The 15,920-nt window shown below is 46.2% G+C and overlaps 1 protein-coding gene across 3 annotated transcripts in view; it reads right to left on the bottom strand.

Moving 5' to 3' along the window:
• Window positions 1–15,920, bottom strand: part of ADAMTS9 (ADAM metallopeptidase with thrombospondin type 1 motif 9) — an 86,884-nt gene that overhangs the window by 24,466 nt on the left and 46,498 nt on the right. For all 3 annotated transcript variants that reach the window (XR_012589269.1, XM_074602233.1, XM_074602234.1), the window contains 3 exons: window positions 15,296–15,457; window positions 14,521–14,697; window positions 494–661 (listed from right to left, as the gene is read on the bottom strand). Coding sequence is in view for 2 of the 3 variants with exons in the window: in XM_074602233.1 (XP_074458334.1) it covers window positions 494–661; window positions 14,521–14,697; window positions 15,296–15,457 (507 nt within the window). In the remaining variant the exon portion in view is untranslated. The remainder of the gene's footprint in view (window positions 1–493; window positions 662–14,520; window positions 14,698–15,295; window positions 15,458–15,920) is intronic.

Below are 15,920 nucleotides of genomic sequence, written 5' to 3' on the forward strand. Positions count from 1 at the left end.
TCTATGCATCAGCATCTGACTTTTTAATGAAGCAAAATTAACTGACGAGCTTGTTAAGAAACAAAAGGCAGTGAAAAGCATCTTTAATCAACAGCTCGGATTGTTCTTTAGGCTTTCCCGGGAAGCTGGGAATAAAATTAATTTCAGATTTCTCAAAGCTAGGGAAGATTTTGCTTGGGATGTGACATATTTAAATAATACCAATATTAAAAACATGAATGAATAGTAGATTCTCTTTAATATCATTTGCTAAGGAATTTGCTTTCAGTTAGATACTAAAAGCAAGTTGCCGTGTTTTCAGCTGGTACGAATCAGTGCTGCTCCACTGCTATCCATTGAAGCTACACTGTTTGATGCCACCTGAGGTTCTGGCCCAAAAACTTTTACCCTTGAAAAATTCAAGAGGCCAGAATTGATGGGAAAACCCAGCTTCTAACCAATCGGGTGGAGGAAAAATATCAAAGGGTGCAAAAGGGTACACAACGCGGCTCACCTGTCCCCAATCTCCTGCTTTCCACTTCGGACATCTGCCCCCTCTGCATTTCTTTTGCACATTGGGCTTAGCAAGGTGCTTGCAATAATCTTCTTCTATATGCCTCCCTTCCTTTGACAAACAGTACACATTGCGGTGCTTTTGGCCCCTTCCACAGGAGACAGAACACTGTAAATATAAAGTAACAACAGATCAGCTTTCACGCAGGGCCATCTACACGGTTATACACGGGCCATGGCTACCCAGGGCATTTGCTTTTAACTGGACCAAAAAGCACGTCCCCAGGTTTCCGCCAGCCTACGCAAAGCCTGAGGGGGATACGGAAGGGCAGAATTTAATTGCTGGAAATGTTCCCATTTGCACTTAATATTGCATGATATTCTTGCTCAACGCACACACACACCCCCCCAACCCCAAATGCCAATATCAAAATAGAGAAAGCAGCTGACATTCAGCAGGGATAACAGGCTGGATTCCCGGCATTGCTCCAGCGGTTTCAAAGGAGCCGAGTCATCTTACAGGGATCAAGGCAGGAGCCCTCACTATCTACTCAGGAGAACTTGAAAGGAACCGTTTCCATTTACCTTGGTACAAAGGGAAGTCAAATGTTGGTAAATCAGGAGAGTAAAGCGCGACATACGCCTTCACAGAGGGAAGTGACTGCACAAAGGACAAGGCAGCAGAGAAAAATGCAGTCTTTCCACGTCCTTGGTATTAAAGCCCATGTTTGTTTTGTTTTACCAGTGCAGACTGATTTACTTTTTTTTTTTTTTTTAACTAAACAGACTGAAACCAGGACATGCTCATCCTTAAGATTTATGCATTTTGAAAACAACTCAGAAGGTGGCAAGAAGGCAGAGCCTGAAGAATCAAAGGAAAAAGCAAATCAGCAGGTAAGTTAGCTGTAAGCTTTGTAGTGAAGCAACTAATTTCAACCTCCCTCTGCAGGTTCACTGAACTTTTTCAAATGTGACCACTTCTGGCATGCAAACCCCAAGCAACTTCACTTTGATTTCAGATTAGTCTCCTCCGAAAGATTTAGGAATCAAAGGGCTCTGGAATCACGACAAGAATTTAATATGACAGTTTCGTGTAGAACAAGCCTCTTACTCAGCATGATGCACCCAGAGACTCGGCTTCAATTTCTTCATTACATGTTATGCAAGTCATTACATGCTATGTCACAAGCATCCTGGTTTAATCCTTGAGCACGAACACACTGGTTCAACCATGTCTCACTACGAAATGCTCTGCTTTCTTTTCAGAATGCAGCAAACACGCGGAGATGAGGCTTCTCCCTTCATTTTGGAGCCGCTCCATCAGCATATTTCCAAAGACAGAAATTACAGCCCAAGCTCTTCCCAGTCTTCGAATACATTTGAAACCTAAAAACCTACAATTTATATATGTAGCAGCTCTGGAAGATCCATTAGAATAGAAATTGGCATATGCATTGACAGCTATGATTATTTTAAATTACAGCACTACTTCCAACTCCTTCAGCCCCTATTGTGTGAAGAGGTACACAAAGAACCAGCGAGAGAGCAGTAACTTGCTCCGAAATGGAAAAGTTCAGACCAACGTGGAGAGAAATGGATGTAACTCATAAGATCAGACGTTGCTGCTTAAAAGCTTCTATAAGCAATGCCCTGAAAAAGGCTGTTTTCCTGCTGCAAGACCATTGCAAATTGACAAAAAGGTAGCCGGGGTCCCTTGCAATCAGCAGGACTTAAGGGCCATTAATGATGCTCCTCTGGAAGAGGTGGGAAGCCAGGAGAGCCTGCAGCATGGATGGCCACCTCTGAGTTTTCCCAGGAACAGCCGCCTCTGAGTTTTCCTGAGCCCAGCTCCAATTTCAAGATAGGCCAAAACCCCCAAAGAGCAACATTCAACCTTGCACCGAGAACCAGAAGAAATGCTGTCCCTTGTTCTAAGATGAGACTTTCACAAGTTACCCAGATTCATAAACTTCACTTTTTTTCTTTAGTATCAACAGAAAAAAGATTGAATTAACGTTATCCTATTTTTATAAGCCTTCGCATTTCATCAGAAGTTCGTTTTTTCATTCTTTCTACATCTCTCCCCAGGCAATGAACGTCAGCAGCAAGAAGGAAATGTCAAATCCTACCAAACCCAGTTGTAAAATTCTAATACTTTCATCCATTTGCTATCTTTGGATTAAACGGCAACACTGATGCTTCAGTAAAAATGCAAGTGCTCCTCGGTAAGCACCTTCCATGCTGGTTGATGCCACTTTACTGTGACAGCCAAAGCTAAAGAATAAATTCACACACTTGATCAGGACTCTCTCTTCCCCCACATCGTGAGCCAGTATGGCCAAGTGCATCTTTTCTCTAATTTAAAAAAACCCAAACATTGGATCTGCTACTTATTCTAAAGGAAGAATAATCACATTGTGCAAGAACGAGAGGACATTTCTGGGGACCTGAAGTTGGTTGATAAACATTTGATCTCACAAATAATGTGGTGCTAGTCATTTCCAAAATTGTTATCCCCCTTCTACAAATTGCTTAACTTTGGCGTGAAGCCCAATTCTGACATTGATCTCCCCATTCCATGATCAAACAACAAGACTGCATGCATACCTTGGTGCGCTCGGAGGCTGAGGCATAATTTGCCTAATTTTGTTAATACTTAAATGTAATTCCCAAGACGTTGGAATTAATCATTTCCACGTCTGCCTTTAATATAAATCAAAGTTAGGCAGCTGAGCATTTTTAAATCTAAACCACCCATTTCTTTTCATGCGCACGTGAGTTGTGATCTCATTTGCACTGATAGAAAAGAGAGGTTGAATAATCTAATGCAACCAAGTATAGAGACTGAAAATGCCTTCGCAAAGAGTCTACTTCATAGCCGCCTTCTAATTCATCTCAGGTCTTTTCAACTTTCATTTAGCATGTAGATTTTAAGCATATGTGAGCCACACGCAGAAAATAATTTAATAGTGGGCTTCATCTCAATGCCACGTGACTTCGGGAAGCAACACACCTAGCCAGTGCCATCAGCCTCATCATTTATTTTGGACCCTGGGGAAACTGCATTTCATTAGCAGGACTCTTCATCGCTGCAAACGCTGCCGCCCACATACAGTATCTATCAGTAACAGTGCCATGGTGAGGTAAGCTTTGACCTTCTTTAAAACATTTGAATAGCACAGACAAAAATCACTCCTTTCATATTTCTCTTATTCTTCTCTCTATTTCTTTCCTATCCCCCACCCTGCTGTAGAAAATAATTCCAAGTACGGGGGATGGATGGGTGGCTCTCTGTGGAATAACAGCCTCGTTCAAGGCTCTTTGAAGTCAACAGAAAGATTTCTACTGGTTTTAATCGCCTCCGGATCCAGCCCTGAAAGTATAGCCAAGGTACTGTAATGACTTTTTTCGCTCACCAGCTTCCTGGAGGCGAGCCCGTGGTCAACCCGCCTCTGCCTCCCCTCAAGTGCTTGAAAACATTGCCCTGAAATGCTGTTTCCAGCCTGTGGTAGAGGCATGGAAACAAACAGCACCCCCGGGTGAACCTGGGAGGGTAGCCAGGCACGGAGGACGGTGCGAAAACAACACGTTGTGGTCTTTCTTAAAAAACCCGACATGATTGGGGCATATAAAATAGCAGAGAAGTACTATTTCAAAAATATAGCCATAGCCATTACACTAAAGACTCTAGTAAACCGTCCCCTTGTCATTATCTTTATTATCTCCTAAAACCACTGCAGTCACACCTGGTGCTTTACATAGAGAATAAGAACAAAAGGAATTTCCTAATAGTATTAGGATCAAAGCACTTGAGCACAGATTTAAGGGCATTATGTTCATTGCGTGATTAGTTTTGTTAACGTGCCAAGAACCGGGGATTGGTACGCTGCTGATTTTTTCAAATAAATACGCTGCCTAGTTTAAATAAATGCAAGAAAAAAAGTTTAAATAAATATGACAAAAATATTTCCATATCAACTGTTTCCAGAAAGGTCAGAACACGATGCAAAATCTCTCCCGCAACGCATCGCTCTGCTCCAGCGCAGCGGCAAGCTTGTGTTTTTGTTTCTACAGGAATTTGTTTTTTGTTTCAGAGTTCAGGAATGACGAAGATCATTCTGTTTTACCAAGTACGTGCAAATTGCTTTAAACTAACCCTTGCTGCATTTCCTCCTCCGACATTCTGGAAGGTGAGGGTATGTCTTGTTCGTTAAGACCTCTCTAACGCAGGAAAGCTGCTACTTGATTCACTGGGCTGGTAGCAGGTAAAAACCAGAATACGCACCCCAAAACTCTTAAAAATTTGTATAAAATTTCAGGCTGGTTGGACCCGAGTTCTGACCCTCCTGCAGGAGACCGTGACCTGCTCTTCTGCAGTGGGAGCTGTGTCACAGCCCTGCTGCTGCCAGGCTGAGCTACGGGAGCAAGGTCGGTCTGGAACCAAAGGGACTCAACAGCCTTGGCCACAAATAAGCAAATCTTGGTGGAAAGAAAGAGGCAGCACAGAGCAGGCGAGAGCCACAGAGCGGCTCCGCTTCTCCTTAACTTTCTGCACCGCACAGGCACGGGTCAGAGCTGCACCGCAGCTCAACACGGGTCAGAGAAGCAAACCACCAGCAAGAATCTGAGCACATTCTCCCCCAAAAGTGAAAAGTCTCAGAAAATGCTGTCAGACCACTTTTCCAGGCCCTCCGCGCATCAGCCGATTTGGGAGGTATTTGAGATAATGAATGCAAGCTGCGGTGATCACCAAATAAATTCCTAGAGATAGGCATGCTCCGATAGCTCACCAAGGGCAGGGCTGGGAAGAATTAGACTAAAAACGGCTTTATCAGATTCTGCCAGGAGCAACTTCTTAGAGGAAATTAAAATCAATCCTTGTAGGTTTAGATTTCCACACATTAAGGATTATATGGAAAGTAAGTGCTCCTAAGTAAGCCCTCATTCATCCTTTCCAACAATCTGAGCTGAAACATGTGCTAGATGAAATAAAACAAAAAAACGACGGAGCCCTCAATGCTTTGCACACCCTATCCATGAGGGACTGTGCTCCTGGCTGTCAGCAAACCTCTCCGGCTACAAGCAGAGCCCGACCATGCACCCTCATGGTTATATTTCAGCAGCCTATTAGTCTACATCAGCTCTTACTATAACTCACGATGCTGCTATCAGATGCTGGTAACTTTGCAATCACAGCCCTGTGACTTCTGTACCTCTGAAGTCTCTCCAGCACAAAGGACATCAGAAGACGCACCACCAAGGAAAGCCTGGATGGCTCCTTATCAACTGAACCCTTACTGGAAGTCTGAAAATGCCTGAACCTTTGTGTGTTATCCAGCAACAGAGGCTCTCTGCCATCCAAACTAACCCAATTAGCTTCACAACAGCAAGGTATTTTAGCAGGTAACTCCCTCAGCTTCAGTGAGACCAGCAACAGGCTTAGAACAAGGGTGCAGCTCCATGACATGGTTTCTCCAGTGGCTGTGGCACTCGAGGAGATGTTTAGGAAACATTTATTGCTGCTCTGAAACCCTGTTCTTCCACTGAACCGCTTTACCGTGGTCTCACCCCCGGCCGCATCGGCGCAGCGAGATGTCCATGCTCATGGGGTGGGAGCAGGGTATGCGTGGCAGGATGTGCCCAGACGGGCTTTCCTTTCCTTTCCTGCACAACTGTAAGAGGGAGCCATACCTTCACACACACGGGTGCTGAGAGCACATGGTCATCGTGGTTTTAGCCGGTACAAGGCCAGAAAATACATCTGACTGTTGTACATTAAAAAGGGAAGAGCGGTCTCTGCATTCAAGGCAGGGCAACTAGACCAGAGCCAAAACGCACCAAAGCGCTGCTCTGCAGTTTGGAAGTGGCTTTAGAAATGCTTAATCCATGCTGACTCCCCAGAGTAATGGGAGGACTGAAAAAAGAGGACACGAACGTTAGGGATTTGGGAGCATGTCATCCAAGTACGTTTGTGAGTACTGCCCAGAAATCCCCGTGGAAACATCCCGAGGAGTTTCTTGTGCACATCCTTGGTGTGCACGACAGCTGGCTTTGCCCCAGTGTCCCCAAGCAGCGCTCTTCACCCTGGGCACGGGCGAGAGGGGACACCCATGCTGTCTCCCACTGTCTCTGCCCTTCACTGGCTCTGAGCTCTGCGGCACAGCCTCAGTGTTTCCCAAATGATTATTTGCAAAAGGGAGAAATAAAACAACCCATTAAACCTCCACCTTCCCGCTGCCAAACCCAGACGCAGATGATGTCTCATAACAGCTTAAAAAAAAAAAAAAAAAAAAAGAGGAATTTTTGAAAAAAAGATACAACTCGTTGTGTTGCTGCAGCAGAGGGAAGAGACCGGTGGGTCTGGAGCCCGTTCCTGCAGCACCACAGACTGCCCCAGAGGGAAGGATGCTCTTGGGCTCTTTAACTGAGCCCTGAAGTCAAGACAATAGTTTCCCTGAGCTGGGAAACCTCACACGACATATAGGAGAAAAGCAGGTAACTGCAGCAGGAGAAGCAGCCACACATCTCCTCTTCTATGGTGTCCACCTAGTAAGTTGCACCTTCTCCCCCCTCTTTCCCCTGCCCTGTTGTTACATCCCATACAAAGACTTCACCAGGTACAGAAACCAGCAGGGCTGTGAACACACAAAGCCGCCTTAAAAGCTGTGTCCTTGCCCTGCTCCACGCTATTTAACTTCAACAACAAACAAGCAAAAGCCCCCAAATAGCCACTGCAGGTGCCTCCAGGGAAGGAGGCGTTAGATGGCATTTCCTCAAATCAGGAGGAGATGCGTGAGCTACCCAAGGACGCCAGTATAATGGGATATGGAAGGCACTGATGAAGCATATTTTTCATGCTGCGGCACTTTTAAGAAAGTAGCAATTGAAGCAGCAAGCAGCCTCGGCTAACTGACACTTCATATTCTTAGTGAACAGTTGTATTGTGATGCTGTTTAGAAGTTCCATTCAAAAATAGGATTTCTCCATGTCGGATGGAGTGAAACACAAAGTGAAGAGCTCACCAAGGAACATCAGCCCTATTTCACAGGTGTGCATCACACCGGGGGTTTGTAGGAGCACTGGGCCGCTTCTTCCTCCCCGGTTTTATAAAGAAAAATCTTGGCTTAATGCACTAGGGATCAAATAGTGTTTGTCAGCCTGCATGCGGCCTGGGCATCAGACAGCTTCTCATCCATCCTGCTGGCTCACTCATCTCCCCTGTGAGCTCGCAAAAATTAAAACATGACTAGAGCATGAAGTGCCTTTGGAACAAGATTGACTACATCATTTTTCCTTAATGACCGCTCAAATCAGTCACCGGGAAAGTTAGAAACACAGTAAATGTCTCTGTGCTTAGTGTCCCCCATCATCACACGTCCTTGTTTCTAAACGCTGTAATCCCTAAGATCTGAGAAACAGCAAACACTGCAGTTTGGGGTACACAGCGGGAATAGGGAATGTGGGCAAAAATGCATGCAGACCTCCCAATGCCCCGCTCAGGGGTCTGCTTGAAGATGCTGAACTTCACAGCTCATCCCTGGCAGCGTGTTACTGCTCTAGGGTGTCTCCTGCAGTCTAACGCCTATTTCAATTACCACACTCAAAGCCAGTGCTTTGGGAGACAAACGTTCCCAGCAATTGCCCTTTTATTTATTGCTTTATTTCTCCTGTGTGTGTGTGAGCGTGTGCGTATGAGGTCTGCGGACTTTGCCAAGCCAGCAGCCATGGGTGGGCCAACCATGACACGAAGACTGAAGCCAGTCCATCGCTGAAGAGCAGTCCCACCACTTGTTCAAGTCCAGGCCAGCTGTGCACGGCCTAGAAAAGGGCCATCTCATTGACCAAGCGTGTAAGAGGGGAGGCATAAAAAGGCAACTAGAGGCACACCAAATGCAGCCAAAGAGCCACTGTACTACTTTGGTTGGAGAAAGACAAGTATGTTAGAGTAAGTCAGGACAGAAGCACGGGTTGGGCTATACATGGTAAGAAACATCAGTGAATAGTAATGGAGTTACCTGCTCCGACTGGGAAAGTGCACCGAGGAACTCGGGAAGAGATGCAGCATCTGAGGATGGGGGGAAAAGATACAAGATACAACAGAATAACCTTCCCGAGTGCAACCAATGGTCCAGCTCACGTCTGTCCCGGCAGTAGCGGAGGCTATCGAAGGAAAGCAGAGACCGGCCCTTTTCTGCAGCTCATTACCCTGGCACTTCCCCAGCATTCAGGCACTGGATCAGGGAGCTTAGACGGGATGCCCCTGCCCTGTCCTTTTACTTCTCCATCAGACTAAAGTTTTAACCACCAGGTCAGATCACAACGGGTGCAAAGACTAAGGGCCGCCTGCAAGGGAGTTTCAACAGTTGAGCATTAAGTTGTGGGAAATCAGTCCTGCGAGAGCTGATCCAGCAAGGCACTTCAGTGCAGGCTTGGTGTTAAGCACACAGAGCCGCGGGGTGGTCCCTCAGCTCCAGTGTAGCAGACAGGCATCAATTGTTGTTTTCCTGCTCATGGAGCATCAATACTAGCAAACAGGAGACAGTGGAAAGCTAGCAAAAGTATACCTGTATAGTTCTCCTTTAAGGGAAAACAGTAGTGGCAATGAAAGACGTTTGGCGATGATAGGCAAACAACAAAAATAAAGGAAAAATAAAAGGAAAATAAAAATTGGAGATTTTAGCGTAATAAGAGAGGAATAAAGTGATGCTTCTCTACCCAGCAGCTGGGTACCACTGGCTTCACCCACCTCTAACCAGCTTAGAGCCACCAGCTGTGGCTCTGAGCCTCGGTGGGGACAGTGGGCACTGAGCTGAGGGAAGAGCTGCAGGAACATCCATCACCGCTGCCCCAGCGGAGCTACAGGCTGAAACTCTTCAAAGGAAAATCCCAACTGCCTTTACCCTCTGGGACGAACTCAGAGAATGGCACAAAGGCAGAGAATAGGTGGATAGAAAGAAAGCTGGCATGGCTCTGCCCATCGCAGCTATCACCCAGGGACGTGCAGTTTTGGAGGGCGGCTGAAGCTGGGCACTGGCGGTGGGATGCTCTGGGCGGGTGACATACAGCAGGGGGTACAGGGAAGGGCTGAAAAGTGCCAGGTTTGCTTTTTTTTTAAACAAAAGCAGAGAGGTCTGCACCATCAAAGGCCTTTTTCTGACTGGGAAACCAGACAACTTGTTGCCTTTCATCAGGACACCAAACCAGCAGCCCCTGGAGTCAGTCGGTCTGACTGCTCCTAGAGGGGAGACAGCCAGGAGCCCAGGAGGGACAGCCGCCTCGGTGGGCCACCTACGCGTACAGTAAGCAGCTCTGGGACAGAGACAGCTTCAGACAGATGGCTGGGGATATCCACAGACTACCAAGCTCTCATTTTGGTCTGGATCAGCTTTATTCAATCTTCACTAAGGCATCTATTTCTACCTGTTTTTCTGAAGGCGCGCAAGCTACCCAGTGCATCCCTCTGCCTGGGTGGCTTCTGGGTGCTGGGACCATACGTGCAGCATTCCTCTGCTGCGGCAACATCTGTCCTTCCCCAACAAGATCTCGGGGTAGGACCATTTTTTTTAGTTTTCTGATAATACCTGGCATTACAGACACATACAGACTTGCTGTCGCAGTCTCAGAGCCTGAACCAGCATCATATGAATGAAGGACAGAAAAAGCAACGTGAATCACTGAGTGACTGGAGAGTTCAGTGTGCCTATCACTTCACTGTCAAGGATGGCTTTGTTATTGCAAAAACACATGTAAAGAATCATACAGCAGCTCAGTAATGCTGCTGTCACAGCAAATTCATTTTCTGCGGAAAAGAGGAAGAGAACAGCAGAGTTACATACACGTGCAACCAAATCTGCCCCTGGTTATCACTTCTGCCTTAGCAAGAGCTGACATCCTGCCTGCTAAGAACATTATCAGAGCGACGACATGGCAAATATTGCTGTTGAACAGCCTGTTTTCAGCCAGCTTCACGGGGAGGGCATTTTACAAACAACACGTTGGGGCTTTGGCAGAATTAAATACAAATAACCTGAACTTTCCATTGACACCAATTTTAAGATTAAAATTCCTGAGCGCCAGCTCCCTGACAGGGATGTTGGCCAGACAGTCCTCCCGCTTCCCACCGAGTCCAGAGCCCCTTCGCCGCTACCTATGTCCCTGCGTGCAGTCGAAGAGCCCTGCCGAAGCCATCAATGCCACCACAGCTCTGGCTAAGGGGAGACGGCAGCGTTGTCCTAACCCAAACCTGAATGCATGCCCACAGTAACGGAGTTTGAAGCTTAGCCAGCTAATAATATTGTAATTCTTTTACGCTAAGCTTCCAACTCTTCATCGTTAGATCAAAAGGCCCTCAAAGATGAAGATCACCAGCGTTTCTGCCTATTCGATAAAGCGCCGGGAAGCACACGCCGCCGTTTTGCAGGCATTAAGAGCTGCACAACCATTGCACGAGCAGCCAGAACTTTTGATAGCCAAGAGTGATGAGTACTTGACAAAGAAGATTACTTTTAAAATTATAATACTTTTTAGGAAACAAAAAAAAAAAAACCAAACCACAAACAAAAACCAAATCCAAACCCCCACCCATCCATTTTCCACAGGTCAAATCCAAACGATTACCGTCCCAGTGCAGTGAAGCCCAAAGGACTCACCTGACTGAACCAGGACACGGTGCTGTGAGATACAATTGTTTTACCTTATCTGTGCCCATTTCCTAACTTGGAAAGAACGAGAAGCCCACAATAAGCAAATTCCACATTATTCACAAATTCAGGATACGGCTGTATGTTATCGTAAACTCGACAGCACCAAAATTTCACGGAGATTATTGCAAGGAGCAGACCTGCTCTGTGAGAAGCGGGTTCAGCCTCGGGATTTAAGTGAAGTGATGGATGATGCTCTTTGCGAGCATCTCCCTCGCTCTGGAGAACATGGCGAGATTTCCTCTCGTTATTCGAGACCGCGTATGGACATCTGCATTCATACCGTAAGGCATTCAGAGGAGAAAAAACACTCTCTGTATCCCGGTGACAGTCTCTGCATGTTTTCTAAGGCATTATTTTAATAAAAAGGTCAGGTCTATCACATGATGTACAAATTCTGCAGTGTAAATACATGTTCTTAAACAGGCATGGAAATAGTAAGTGTCACCTCTTCTTAGTCCTCTTTGAACATACATTATAATGACAAGCTATCTCACCGGTCTCCTGTTATAAAATTATTATTTACATACAGAATCCGTTTATTCATTTAATTATCTCTTTAAAACCTGGATTTAACCAGCCAGATAAAAATCACTTGTTTACTGTATAAAATCCCAGTGGAATTTCGCCTGAGGACTGCGGATTGGACTCTTCAGACTCTCTCTGCTTTAATTTGTACGTATTTTATAGTACCAATTTCACTGAAACTTGAGTAAAGGTAAGCCAATCAGATGCTTGCAAGAAATTAGTTATCCGAACTTTGTAATTCCCACACTGTTAACTGTGTTTGTTTAATTATTGAGAATGACAGTTTCTGTTGGAGAACAGAGCAAGTAAAAGAAAAGTGAGTCAGAAGATGGAACATTGCAATATCATTTCAGAAAATTTAGTAGAGGTTACCAAAACTAAATGTATGATCTTAATTTAGCAAAAGACTCAAGAAATCATTATACAAATTCATTTATGATTACATTCTACTTGTCTTTAATTTTCACTGTTCAACATTAACATTAAACATCGTAAATGTATGCAATATTTATATAAAATTAAATAACAATATTGGAAAAATAAATACACTTTTACATAAATACATAAATCCATACTGCTGAAAAGTTTCAGCTAATACTATACTCTTGTTTCAAAAGTGACCAAAAAAATATGGTAGTGACACTCCATCCCAACAGATGAAGTATGTACAGCTACAGAATGATGTTTGCAACCGATGACAGAGCTAAAGGCAAATCCAGGAGATGCCACACTGAAGAAAAAAAATTTGGATGTTACTACCTACAGTAGTAGCACGAGGTAGACACACACGTGGAGTATTTAGCAGGAGGGACACGAAGCCCTGTTGACCCCATAGATACAATTCAGTCTTCAAATGGCTCTGGGGTCCCCTACGTCAGAGCCAAAGGACACCTCTGTAAAAAAGACCTGAAAAATCAAGTCACTTCGTGGCAATGACCGGGGCTCAGCTCTGCAGCCCCTTCAGCAGTGGGAGGCCGGGGGGCTGCGAGCCCCGCGGGCAGCCGGGAGGAGATGCCGCAGGCAGGATGGGATGCTCCTGCCCTCTGCCTGTTTGCCCGACATCCCACCCGCTCCCAGGAGACCGAGCAAGGACAGCCCACCGAGGGTAATACGACTTAGTAGAGTCAAGGGAATTTTTCCTGGGTGAAAAAAAGAAACAACCCACCCCAAATCAAAATACAGGACTGCGCCCTGCATTTCCAACACCTGGAGCCTGCTCCTCAACAGCTGTGAAGAGGCTGAACGCTGAGCGACACCAAAAGGCAACGCAACTCTCTCCACACCTTTGGTTCTTGCAAACAGTCCAGGCACAGGTAACAAAGGTTGGCAGCAAATCCCAGCCGGTAACTCCGCAGGGAAGCCACCGCAGGGGTCGCTAGCTCTGCTTAGCTCACCTCGCTCGTTTCTAGCACCAACTGCATCAGCGTCCGAGTGATACATTAGCACCTCAAAGGAAATATTTCATATGACTGTCCCTTGGACTGGTGAAGCACCGTATAAACACCAGTTCAGCAGTTTTATGGCTATTGCATAACTCACTGAGGTATGGTAAAAATATTGCAGAGCGTTACTGAAGGCATCCGCGTTGCAGAATGCACCCGCAGAAACGAGAGCGCGGTACGTTTTAGTAGGATGACTTTTCAAACCATGACAATTACAAAAGTCCAATACATCACAAACAGGCCTCTTTTTTTCTTTTCCTATAAAGTGCTTTTGAGTCAGATTAATTTTTGTTTTTGTTTTAAATCTTCTTCAAATACTTTTATAACAAAATACACAATACAGGTCAACATTTGGTTGAAGGCCACTCCAAAACCGGCAGGTCCGTGGTTTCCGGCGTGCCAGAAGCGCCCCAGGCGACACTCGCCTTGGCACACCGGGGCTGAGCAGGAGGTGCTGCTCTGGGCAGGGAGAATTTCAAAGCCGCGGGACCCAAAACAGCATCCCAGTCCCCAGGCTTAGGGCTGCTCTGCCATTGTGAGAGCATCTCTGTAGCAGACTCCTCCAGCGGCAAAGCAACAGCGTAAAACAACTCTGCTCCAAACTCTATTTTGTTATTAGAAAACTCCCAGGGTTTTGAGCCTGCCGCCGCCTTGCTGATCCCTTGCTGAATTAACGGTATCTAGAGCAGCAGCTGGAGATCAGGCCAGACTATAACTCTCCAGAACCAGAGAGATGCATGAGAATAGCTGACAGGTGCCTTTGCACAGTACATCACGCTCACGTTCCATATACACGGGAACAGAAATAGGGCACCGGCGTGAACGCACACGTGTTTCTATAGAGCTGTGTGTGGGGGCAGGCAGGGACACGCACACACATCTACACACGCTTGTACACGCTGGGGAGTCGATGCAATTTAGTACACGTTTTCCCCTGTCACCTTGCTTTTGGCAGAGAGCACGCGACTGGTAAAGCGGTAGGTGCGCAGTGCAGTGTTACCATTAAACATCAGAACAATTTAACTTCAATGGAAATGCACCGCTTAAATGTCAGGTTTAAATCCGTATGCAAAGAACTCAGTCAGAACCCAGACTCATAATGCACGGCGCTCGCAGAGTGTAATAAAACGGACAAAAGGTGGCTACTTAGCAGAAAGCGCCTTTTAAATTAAAGGACTTGAGCTCCCCTAATGTAAGCCCTTCCTGAACAGGTGTTATTCTGAATATATTGTCAATAATCCTCTTTAAGTGCAGTTTTAAGACACGAAGCATTAGCACCTTGGTTTGAAGCAAATTAAATCTGTTGTTACGGGATATCCACAAAACGGTTCACAAAGAGAAAGAGTTTATGGTCGTACCGAGCTCCAAGGGCCAGCGCTCCAGGCAGCATCTCTAGGACAGTCCTGCACATTGCACTGCTCTCTGTCCGGCGGCTTGTCAAGGATTTCACAGCTCAGATCCGTAAACCTTTCTCCATTAGGGCGCTGGCACACCACCAGCCGTGTTCTTGTCCCTGCCCCGCATGGCTTTGTGCACTGGAAGTCAGCAGAGGACAGAGCAATCACCCTCTGGGCAGCAAAAATACTGCCGACCGGTCGCTCAAAGCACCAGCACCTCTCGAGACCCAGCGGTTGATTCTGTCCCAAACCAACCCATTCCGGCCAAATTCCCCCCAAACGCTGCACAAGCCTCAGATGGGGCATCAGCTGCTTCAGCTTGTCTCCTCCCAAAGCCATTCATGCCGCTTCACAATGACATTGCCAGACCCAACGTGCTACTGGAGGTTAGCATCTCTAATTGCTCGTCTCAGATGACTTTTCAGAATGGAGCAGTGTTTTTATTAAGAAAAAAGGCCTTCAGTTAAACTAGATTTCTCTTAAAAAGGAAAAAAAAAATAATCTCAATTTTTGTAGAATTTGCTTTTGCCTGGGAAGAAAATTTTCCCGTGACAAATGGAAAGGAAAACACCACCAAGCAGTTGCTAGGGTTCACTCATTTATCAGAGCCTGCCCTTCATGCTCCAGTCTTTCTAATAAATGTCACCACAATATCCCTCTCTTCTCCCATTTTTCAACCACCTGCTAACGAAAGCCTTCCCCTGCGCAGGGAGCCCAGGATGACCGGTGCACTCACCTCTCCCCAGTTGCCATAAGCCCACTGAGGACAGGGGCCAGATTCGCACGATCTCTGCTCCATGGGTTTGCTTTTCTCATCGCAGTTATTTGCGGTGTATCCGTTTTCATCCTGGCACACCACAACCCGCCGCTGGAACCCCCCCGCACACGTGCTGGAGCACTGGAAGACACAATTGCCCACGGCTTCGTTGGGTCCAGGAATAATTTTGCATTCCCGGCTCCTTCCCAGTGCCTCGCACCGTGGGAATGCGCAGCTAAGAAATTTAATACGGCTAACAGGCATTATTAACTTCAAAACCCAGCTATTCTTAATAGCAGTGCGATGACTTAGGTGCTGACTAAGCAAAGAAAATTAAACGTGAGCCTAGTTTTAAGCAGGTGAGTAATCCCCGCTGCCCTTAATGCAGTGTTTGTCATCCCATTTGTGCTTAATTCCCTTCAGGGACTTCCGTGATAAAGCGCTGCAAAGTGGTTGGGGTGAGAGGAGCTGGCATTAAGTCTCTGCTGTGCTTTGGCAACAGCTCTGCACAGCTGTAAATGTCCCGGGAGGCGGCCAAGAAGCAGAGGTTGGCCTTTGCATCATGGAAAATCATGCCGTCGGCTTTCTGCCTGGAGAGCCTTGG

Source organism: Larus michahellis, chromosome 10 (genome assembly GCF_964199755.1).
Source record: "Larus michahellis chromosome 10, bLarMic1.1, whole genome shotgun sequence".
NCBI classification, from domain to species: Eukaryota; Metazoa; Chordata; class Aves; order Charadriiformes; family Laridae; genus Larus; species Larus michahellis.